The sequence below is a fragment of the Pyrus communis genome, chromosome 8, assembly GCF_963583255.1.
Source record: "Pyrus communis chromosome 8, drPyrComm1.1, whole genome shotgun sequence".
Taxonomy (NCBI): Eukaryota; Viridiplantae; Streptophyta; class Magnoliopsida; order Rosales; family Rosaceae; genus Pyrus; species Pyrus communis.
In genome coordinates, this window is record NC_084810.1 from 19,612,032 (window position 1) to 19,622,499 (window position 10,468).

At 35.7% G+C, this 10,468-nt stretch overlaps 1 protein-coding gene across 5 annotated transcripts; it reads right to left on the bottom strand.

Moving 5' to 3' along the window:
- Positions 1-1,745: 1,745 nt before the first annotated feature.
- Positions 1,746-6,028, bottom strand: LOC137743336 (ethylene-responsive transcription factor RAP2-7-like). 5 transcript variants are annotated; one of them, XM_068483210.1, is made up of 10 exons: positions 5,083-6,028; positions 4,879-4,904; positions 4,725-4,755; positions 4,518-4,605; positions 4,277-4,422; positions 3,990-4,034; positions 3,783-3,877; positions 3,539-3,663; positions 3,102-3,218; positions 1,746-2,512 (listed from the first exon to the last, which is right to left on the bottom strand). In XM_068483210.1, the coding sequence occupies exons 1-10, from the start codon at positions 5,616-5,618 to the stop codon at positions 2,273-2,275; spliced, it is 1,449 nt and encodes a 482-aa protein (XP_068339311.1). In that variant the 5' UTR covers positions 5,619-6,028; the 3' UTR covers positions 1,746-2,272. The 5 variants fall into 5 exon arrangements, with proteins under 5 accessions (XP_068339311.1, XP_068339310.1, XP_068339309.1 ...); XM_068483209.1 differs by having other exon boundaries at positions 3,774-3,877; XM_068483208.1 differs by having other exon boundaries at positions 3,539-3,666; positions 3,774-3,877.
- Positions 6,029-10,468: the final 4,440 nt, after the last annotated feature.

Genomic DNA, 10,468 nt, shown 5'->3' on the forward strand with positions numbered 1-10,468 from the left:
CTTTGGCGCAAACTTTGATGTGAGAAAGAAATGAAGGTTTTGAGCGATATTCTAATCTAATTTATGGATATAAAAACTTGATCTTAGCTGTCGTGGGAGCAGTAAGCATGTTGTAGTAATTAGGGATGGTAATTTAATCCGTCAAATCTGATCCCTGCAAGTAACCGATCTGAATGGTTCAGTTTCAGGTATAAAATTTCGGGTATTTTATGATTATGGGTAACAGTCGGGTAAATTTTTTGGTTTCAGGTTCGGTTTTGGTTATTGGGGTATCCACCCCAAACCTATACTCGAAACAGAACCACTTCATCTATGAATAAAAAAATATTAAATATGAAATTAATTATTTACTTTTATATCATTAATAATAGGAATTATATGCTTATAATTTTTAAGAATGTAAATGTATTCTTAGTAATATAAATTTTTAAAATAATAGCAATTTATTTAACATCATTTTTTAATATTCTTCATTTAGTTAATAATATAAATAAACATATAAATATCATAATGGGGAAAACTGTTCCCCGATCAAAAATCCATTACCCGACGGGTTCGGTTATGGAGAAAACCCGTTCGGGGATTCTATGGGTTCAAGTTCGGGGAAAATAAATGGATTCGAGTATGATGATGGCACATCTGAACTCAGTCTACCTCGTTGCCATCTCTAGCAGTAACTAATTAAGACTAACTAGTATATTTAAAGTTGCTTTTATAAGAAGTACTTTTGTTTATAAGCTTGCTTTTTTGAAAAAATATCGACATTTATTAAGGATTCAAATACTTCATGGAAAGAAGTTAGAAGTGCCTCTCCATGAAGCAAAAGTATAATTTGGAAGCACTTGTAGGTTTTCTGTCAAACACAATGAGAAATGCTTTTGGTTTTCAAAAAGCGTACTTAATGTCGAAGTTCTTATACTAAAATGCAAATGATAACGAGTTTTGGGGTGCTATTTTGGTGGTTGTGAGGGAGAGGAAGATGGGATGCTTATCTTGTACAAGTGGAGGGGGGCAGGGCTTCCAACGCAAAGCATACAATGATGATCATATAATATAACAACAATATGCTCATTTTTGCTTTTGTCCAAACTACATGGTATATGCCTATATGGGGTGGGCAGTGTTGTCTTTTCATTTTCTGCAAAAAGTGTGTTGTCTTTTGCAAAACACTATTTTTGTTGAAAGATAGACAGGCACCTGTGCGCTGCAGCAGAAACATCATTCGACATGTGCTTTGATTTCCAATTTTCTGTCTTCTCATGTGACTCGCATGTCCACTTACTTTTTCTTTTTCTTTTCTTTTTTGTCTAGACACATTAAACAAAACACGAAAAAAAAAAAAAAAACCAAAAACCAAAAAAGAGATGGTTACGATGAGTGGCGAATCCAAAAGTTGAATGTTGGAAGTTCAAATTTTTTAGATAAAAACAGTGCACCAAGCATACAAAAGAAATTTAGTTTATTCTCTTACATATTTTATCGAATACTTAATGAACTTTGTTATCGTCAATCGAACCAAGTTGTACGCACGTCAACATATATTAACATATGCCAAAGCAATTTGATGAAGGGACATGACTATATTAGAGCATCTCCAGATGTACATTTGTTACGAAGGATTGTTGTAAATTGTAAAGAGTTCACGAAGAAGCATATGCAAAGGAGATGCGCTGAAGTTTCATGTCAACTTTTTCACAAGCATTGGCTTTCACTACAAAGCAACGGGAAATAATTCCCCCTCTCGATTTTGTTCCTTTTCCCACTATCAAGCATTATGTACAGAACTATCACTAAGAATGTCCAATGCATAAGCCGTACTTCTACAGACCGCCATCAAACTTTTGGCGTAGAGGGTATCTTGACTGTGCACACATCTTTAGGGCGTGTGGACGACTGTTCGTAGCAAAAATCCTTGTAAGCTGGAGAAGTTACAGACCTTGGACTACAACAATCTTAAAAGAGTTCATTATTAAGAATCTCTTTCTGAACAAGAGTAGTTTTAGATATAAGTACCACAATAACCACTCGATACTTTACATGAGAGCTCAAGTTAGTTAAAATATTTCTGAGAACAAATACAAATCAATGGAACGGAACAGAACCGATATATCCAACTGAGTGGTCAAGACAGGAAAAAGAGTCAGAAATCGAGTTGCAGTGTATGTATGAATCTCTATTTGGATCATACAAAAAATCTCAAGGCCACCCGTTGTTATGGTTGGTATCTGAATTTGAAGGGAACTTAGGCTGCCGCGGCTTTTGCTTGGTGATGTTATTGTTGAGATGTGTGGGTGGCAGCCGTGGCTGGCAAAGCAAAACAGAGATTGAGGGCTGTTGGGTTCGAGGGTTGTAAGGGGTGAACAGCAGCGGCTGGAGCGTTAGCTGAAAATGAGAATCCTGATGATGCTGCAGTTGAGAACAGTGGCATTGGGGTAACCTGGCCATGCATTTGCCAAGCCCAGTTGGGGGGTCCTTGAGATCCTAATGCAAGTCTCTTCTCTGTTGCTCCTTCCTGACAAAAAAATTATTCAAGAGCAAATTGCTCGTTAGAAAATTCCTCATATTTTATGTAATGAAAAAATATCTTCATCCTCGTTCCCCAATATACTATAAGATCTCATACAATTACGAAATGCAACTTCCTCTCATGCCACACATAAACAAGACCTAAACAGGAATAGGCACTCTTTGCATGAAAGAGAGTTTTGATTCTTATTTCAGCAGCGTCAGTTGAGACAGTTCAGCATTTACCATACCAAGTTTCTGATATTGTATAGACCACGAAACTACGAACATTTACAACAGATATGCTGTAGCCATGTTATTATTTACCATCTCTTATAGAACATAGAATACAAACCGTCCAAACCTACTATATACTATGTTTGCACAATAGCATAGTTAAAACTTAGCTACAAAGTTGTTTTCTCTGGTAACTTCATTGGTTATGTTCACCTATCAATATGACATTGTATGTACAGGTTGAGCTACGATGGTTATTTGAAAAAGGGTACCCGTAGGGTCCAAGGATTAAAACAAAGTCATAAAGCTAATCGAATCGGACTTAATTGTGTCATTATAGACAAAGCATTTAAACTCACCTGATTGGGAAAGTAACTAGGATATACACCGTTCCACAATGGTGGTGGGTGATCTGATGTCATTACTAGCCCTCTAAAAGGTGGATCACTCATCGTTACATTCACATTGTGCTCCATCTGCAAAGTCAGAAGAGAATGTTTAGTTTTAGCATCAAGATAAATGCTGCAGCATTACCAAGCATGTTTAGAAAGGGAGAGCCAAAAATTGACAGCTAGGAGAATGAAAACAGATGACCTCTATCACAACTCCTCTTTCACTTTCCAAGTTCATTCGAGTGAATTTCAGAAACGTTTAAGATAGGCAACAGGATATTTTACTGTCTAACCTCAAAACCTTCAAGAGGGCCGCCCCTTCAAGAACTTTATGAACTAGGGGCTTCTCAAGATGAAACTATCTTTTTTTTGGGAACTGATGTTTCAAACTAATTATATCTTACCCTTTTTCCATTGTGCACATCAAAAGGGTTGGAGTGGAACTGAAGACGCCCTTCGCCTTCCCCTTGACCAGTGCCAAATGAGGGGGGAGATATCCCCAAATTTAGATCAAGATTGTGATTGCCATCTGCTTTATAGGAACAAAAAAAATCAAGTACAATCCCACGAAGACAAATTTTTTAACTTTTTTCTGACAACAATAAATCAACTACTGCAAAAATACTTGTAAAACTATACCCTCATTACCAGCCTCAGACATCATCTCCCCTTCATATGTGCTTGGCTCAAAGTTGGTGATCGCTTCCCTTCCATTACATTTGATCGCTGCCTTGTCATAAGCCCTAATTTCCAGAAAAAATCAAAAGGGAGAGATGTGTTGGATGGAACCTTAATGAGTTGAGAATTCAGGGTAATAAATTCAATCAGGTAGAGTGTAATTCATGACATTAGGACCTTGCAGCTTCTACTTCACTGTCGAATAGCCCAAGATATATATACCTGCATGAAGCATTGTAACCTCCATGATGAAACCACCGTCCCCACAATGTTTATTTTTTTTTCTTTGAAATATGCACTTGGACTTTTTTTTCAGACAACGAAAAGAGAAGACTGACAACTGATTGAGAATTAATTCGAAACCAATTCTCAGCTCAAAGTTCAAACCAAGCCACTATGCTTATAAGGTCTAGACCCAAACTATTCAGTACAAAATTGAAAACTCCATAAAAATGATTCCTCACTTTTTTCCGAGGAACTGTCCCATTCGAGCTTCCCATCGACCACATTTGTGCAGCGTAACCCCTCTATATCTGGAGCTGCCTCTTGAGAAGCCAGTGCTCTGCCGACGTAGTATGTGCACGAATTCTTCCTTGGTCAAATTCTTCATCTGCTCATTGGTTAAGAAAAAAAGATTAAAACCGGATCCCACTCCCCATTCGAAATTAATCAAAATTTAACAAAGAAACATATTCATCATCCAACCTGTTTCATATCATCCTCATAATCACTTAGGTTGTAATTGATATCAGCATCAACTCCCCTGAACTTAATCGCAGCTCGGTCGTAGGCTCTAAATTGGGAAAACCCAATTTAAGAACAATAATACAAACAGTTCCCACAATAATCAAATTATTTAAATTCCCAAACAGTAAGAAAACCCAAGCAAAACAAATGAGTAAGGCTTTTTACCTAGCCGCAGCATGAGCAGTGTCAAATCCACCTATATGTCAAAATCCAACACTTAATTTTCATCAAAAAAGTTCCAAACAGAAAATCATGACAAATAATTGGATTAGTAACACTAATCCAAGTCAATCAAATAGACAAGGTCAAAAATCCATACCCAAATACACTTGTTTCCCACAGTCCCTGCACCCAATAAAAAAATTAATAAAACAAATTAACACATCGGATTAATACCAAATTTGGAAAAATTCATTTGCATAATTGCATTCAAATTGAAGAAATCAACTCAAAAGGAACCAAACCATCAAAAATTAAATTAAATTAAGTAAACCCAAATAAAGTAAATCAAAACTGGACTAACCAAATGTGCGATTCCCATCTACCAGTTCTTCTGTAGAAGGTGACTCCTCTGTACTGAGAGCTACGCGACCTCGGCCCTCTCCTGCTCTTCTTCGCCTGTTGCTGCTGCGGCGGCGGCGCAGCCGGTTGTTGTTGTTGCTTCTGTTGAACCAACCTGACCTCCCCGGAGCCGCCAAGATCGAACCCAAGCTCCATCAGATTCTTCCTCACCAAAAGCGACGATGAAGAGGACTGCCCATGCCCGTGAGCCTGCCCCGACCAATTGTTCAAGCCTCCGGTGACCGGAAAGAGCTCCTTGGTCACGACAACGTCGTCGTTTTCTTCTTCGTCTCCGCCCTGGACCTTGAGAATACCGAAGTTGAAGGTTGTGACGGCGTCGTTTCTGGCGGCGCGTGTGGAGCACGAGTCGTCGTTGGTGCTGGAAGCGTCGGCATTGACAACGGACGAGTTGGACGTCCCCGACTCGTCCATTTGAGTGCCGCACGACTCGACGTCGTTTGGCCCCGAAACGACGACGTTCAGATTAAGATCCAACATAGCTCCTCTTATCTCTATCAAATTTGGTCCTTCCAAATTTAGCTCCGGCTCTACACTTTCAGCCCTCCCCACTCAGCTGACCGTCGATCACCAGCTCTAATCGGACTGCGGAGATGGACCGAATCAGACACCACTAACATACACCGGGAAGCACGTGATCGGAGCTCAAACGTGAAATACAGAAAGAGTAGACGGTGCGTCGGCGATCGCCGGAGAAAGTAAAACAGGAAGCTGGCAACGCCGTCGTTTTCTAAGCCAGTGGACTAGTAATTTCCATTAGTCGGCGGCGATTGAGGGGTTGAATGGAAATCTCAACGGCGTCGTTTGAGCTGTGTGTGTTGTGATTCCATAACCATAAGCTAGAGAGGCATAGAGTCTGAGAATATCATACGCTCACAGAGAGAGTGCGTGTTGATAGGACCGGTGAGGGAACATTTCAGACCCATTTTAAGCGGATGGGATATATATTTTAACAATTTTTTAATTTTTTTATCAACCGGTTACCTCGGTGGCCGGTCACTTTGATGCTGCCAAGAGATATTTTCTCTCTCTACTATCGTTCCGGTGTCTCATACGTGGGAACACCCGTCTACGAGTCTAATAACCAACAACTACCCTTTGCCCGCGGCCGACCTGTTTAAAATAGTAAATATATAGCTTTTTACCATGTATGCTTTTGTTCTATGAACATTGCATTCGATTATTGTGTTACATGTTTAATTAGAGTAAAAGTTATTCTAATGTATTATGTTGATATTGTTGATTGTTTGCATTGTTTGCTTATTTTTCAACGAGTAAATTGTAGCAATGATCTATCAATTTTAACTCAATTAGAGTAATAGTCCATCAACTAAAAATTCATTACCACTGATCTCTCAACTCATCAAAACGTGCATCTACAGTCCCTCGAATAAAAATCCATTACCGATGGTCCCTCAACTTTAACTCAATTAGAGAAATGGTCCATCAACTATAACTCAATTATAGCAATGGTCATTCCAACATAACTCATTTTGACAAAATTCTGACGAAGTTGAAGAAAATGACCATAGCTATACGTTTTGATGAGTAAAGGGACTAATGGAAATGAATTTTTAGTTGAAGAACCATTGCTATAATTTACTATTTTCTAATAGTTTAAGCATTCAAAACCACATTCGACACTATGTAGAGTGGGGCCTATATATGTTTTTACGTTTACGTCTTTTCGTGTGCATATTAATAGCTTAAATGCATTGGCAATTCTTGACGTCGTTTAAATGTCAATGAATGTGACACCGTGAATTTTTATTAAGGAAAACTAATGAAAAATGCTTAAAAACTTTGAGTTTTAACGATGAAGATAAAATAAAGGATAAAGTGAATAGTATCATAATTGACTTTTTAGTGTAAAAATGTAGTTTTTCGTTAAAGTTCCCTTTTTATTATCTAGCCTAATATTATGAAAGAGAAATATTAATTCTTAGAGTTAGATTGAGAGGTAATTGGAGTAATTTTATATCATTGAGAAACATGATTTCGTAAAAGTTTTGTCACTTATTATTACAGTCTAGTGATATTCATCTTTACTTGTAAGTAACAGATCTTATGTTCGATTTTAGTCAAATGTGAATTTAAACCACATTATTGTTAGCGTATTATGAGGCTAAACCCACCCATCCCCCTTATTATAGATAATATCGTTCATTAAAAAGAAAATTATTGCATTTGCTATCTAATAAAACCTTCTTTGTCAACCAAAAGAGAGTGAAAATACAATTTAGTCTTCTATCACAAAATAAAATCATGGGTAGGAAAGTAACTTCGCACAAACTATATTTTGTTTTTTTTATATTTTAAATCATATTCATATGTGATCCTAACGTATCTCTAATTTAAAAATAAAAAAATAAAAGGAAAAATCTCTCTCCCCACTTCAACATTTTCTCTCTCTACCTCTCCCATTTCCATTTAAAAAAAAAAAAATGTTCCCTTGACATATGCCAATAGTTAATGGAAGCCTTTAAGGAAGGGATCTCTATTTTTTATTTATAAAAATGGGGATTAGTTGTGGGATCCACACCAAATCGAACTTTAACAATCCGAACCGTCTATGTTTCAAGTTGCACCTCATAGACTATCCTTACAAAATATTAACCAAATCGAAAATATTTAAGACATATAATTGGGTTCGAAAAAATTATCGAATACTTTGTTATATAAGAAACAATGAAATTTTTTTTGATAATTAAATAGGAAAATAGTTTCGGATTGAATTGAGTTTTTGCAAGGATAATCTATGAATCGGATCGTTAAAATTCGATGTGGAGTGAACCTCACACATAATCCTTATTTTTTTAAAAAATAAATGAGGATCCTTTTGCATAAAGAGCTGAGTAGTTAATATATAGTGACGCATCGTGATAGAAGATAACGAGTTAAACTTTGCTCCTATTCGACTCAAAGGCTATTGGTGACTGAAAAAACGGTGGACAATTGGTTTTTGGTGAGGACGGTGAGACCACTAATCAAGTCTAATGTACATGCAATATGTTACTTGAAGCATTAAAATGCAATTAGAAATTAAACATTTTGTTTGGTAATAATTTTGTTTTAATTTTTTTTTATTAGAAACTCCATAGAAAGAAATAACTTAACAAACATGATTATTTTCAATGTAAATCCGGATCAAAAGAATTAATGACTTTTTCGTCGGAATCCTAACAAAAAGACTTTTTAATAGGATTTTTTTCCTTTCTTTCTAGTTTTTGTTTCTTACATTCTCTTTCATTTCTTCCTCCCCCTTCCATTTACTCTTCATTCACCATGCTTCAATCCTCATTCTTCCACATACATCCACATCCATTTATCTCTGGGTTAAACAACAAGAACAATTGTAAATTAAAAAACGAGCGCTTAGCAAACCACCTATATTAGTATCTTATCCGTTAATAATATCACTAAACGGGTTTTAAAATCTAATCCGTCTAATTGAAACAAAAAAAATAAATAAAAAGAGAATCAAAGACAAAAATAAATAAGGACGTGCAAAACTGAAAAGCGTTGTGAAGAAATCGTTTCACTTGTGCAAATACCGCATCTATACAGTATAATTAAATCCGGCAATGGAGAGAAAATTGCTGCAAAAGCCACCCTACGTAATCTATATTAGGTAACTTGTGGAAAACCAACTTTGTGTGTTAATTAAAACTTGTTTTTTTTTTTTTGGTCATTAATTAAACTTGTTGACAAAAACTTATGAGTCATTGATCATTTGACATGGTGTAGTCATACGGGCATAGGTGGTGTTGGGTGGGTGGCTAGGGATTTTGTGGGCATTTTCAATGGTGCTGGTGGTATTGGAAAAATTCCTTGTGTCTCAAGTATTATGGCGGAAGCGGAAGCAATGCGGGTGGCTTTGGTGGCTTGTGTGGAGAGAGGCTTTACCTCTATACAATTGGTGACTGACTCCCAGGTTCTTGTTGATATGATTCATGGCTGTATACAACCGGAGGCGGTTTTGGATGGTATCTTGTGGGATATAAGTATTTTAAAGCAACAATTTGAAGCTATTGAGTTTTTATATGCTCCTCGTGCCTGTAATGAGGCTGCGCATATGGTGACATCTTATGTTGTGCATATGGGGGGTAGTCATTCTTGGGATGGTTTTGAACCAGAATGGTTGTTTAACACTTTGGTATCTGATGTAAACATTTCGATTCGTATTTAATATTAATCCAACTTTTGGCAAAAAAAAAAAACAAAAAAATTGATCATTTGACATCCCATGTTGCAAAATATTTATTTGATAACGGCCCAACTTGATACAGATACAATTTAATTTAATTTTAGCCACAAAGTTTTTCTGTAATTAAATTGCAGCTTGCTTAATTAATTAAGAAAGGTACTTTTAATGTTAATTAATTGTCACCATCATCCAATCTTAATGTTAATTAATTGACAGTAACAATCCAATCTTAAGGTTAGCAAATGTTACCATCATTCAAAAGAAAGCTTAGTTTGTGGTTTATTTCAAAATCTTCTTGAATTTTTTTAGTTTAAATTGTGTTAGTTTTGATTTTGTAAGTTTATCAAATTAACGTTGCAATTTAATGATATATAACCCCTTTTTTTTTTTTTTTTTTTTTTTTGACTGAGCAATCACATGATCCTGTAAAAATAGCATACTTAAAGGAGAAGACAAGGGTAATCCATTTTTTTTATTTGAACAAACAGTATCATTTACATTAAAGGTGAGTGGGTAGGTTGAGCCTCACAAATGAGCTAGCAATAATATGATTTAAATTCGTATTTGGCAAGTGATCAAATTTAAAACATCTCACTTACAAGTGAATAATATCATTAAACCGTTATACTAAGCGACGAGACTAATCATTCTTAAAAGAATTGAAATTCCCTTCCACGCCAAAAAAGGAACATAAATCGAGAACCAATAGGGAGTTTTAGCCTACGTTGGATTTCACATTCTTTGTTGGGCAATGCTAGCTACAAACTTCTACTTTCTTTATTTTATTGTCCACTGCAATGTTATATGATTATTTTAAGAACAATTTTTTGCCACTAAAAAAATGATTTGGTAACTTTTACTCAAAATTATTCATGTTTGAATTACAGAATTTTGTATTTATAAAAAGAAATGTTCATATTATGAATCACTATGCGAAGAACATCTCTATAAAAAAATGAATTAACTTGTTTAATAAAGTTATTGTAGCAAATACGTAGACAATTTGTAATGCTTTTAACAATTATATTCATCTCTTTTTATATAGTTTGCTGATTAAATAGCGTTGGTTTTAATTAATTTTTTGCATAGATGATCTTTATATCGAGTGATTTATAATATAAAC

Coding starts and splice junctions, on each gene's coding strand:
- LOC137743336 (XM_068483208.1), bottom strand. CDS start 5,618: ATGTTGGATCTTAATCTGAACGTCGTCGTTTCGGGGCCAAACGACGTC. Junction 3,219..3,538: donor ATGTGCACAATGGAAAAAGG/GTAAGATATAAT, acceptor CTGACTTTGCAG/ATGGAGCACAATGTGAATGT. Junction 2,513..3,101: donor CTAGTTACTTTCCCAATCAG/GTGAGTTTAAAT, acceptor TTTTTTTGTCAG/GAAGGAGCAACAGAGAAGAG.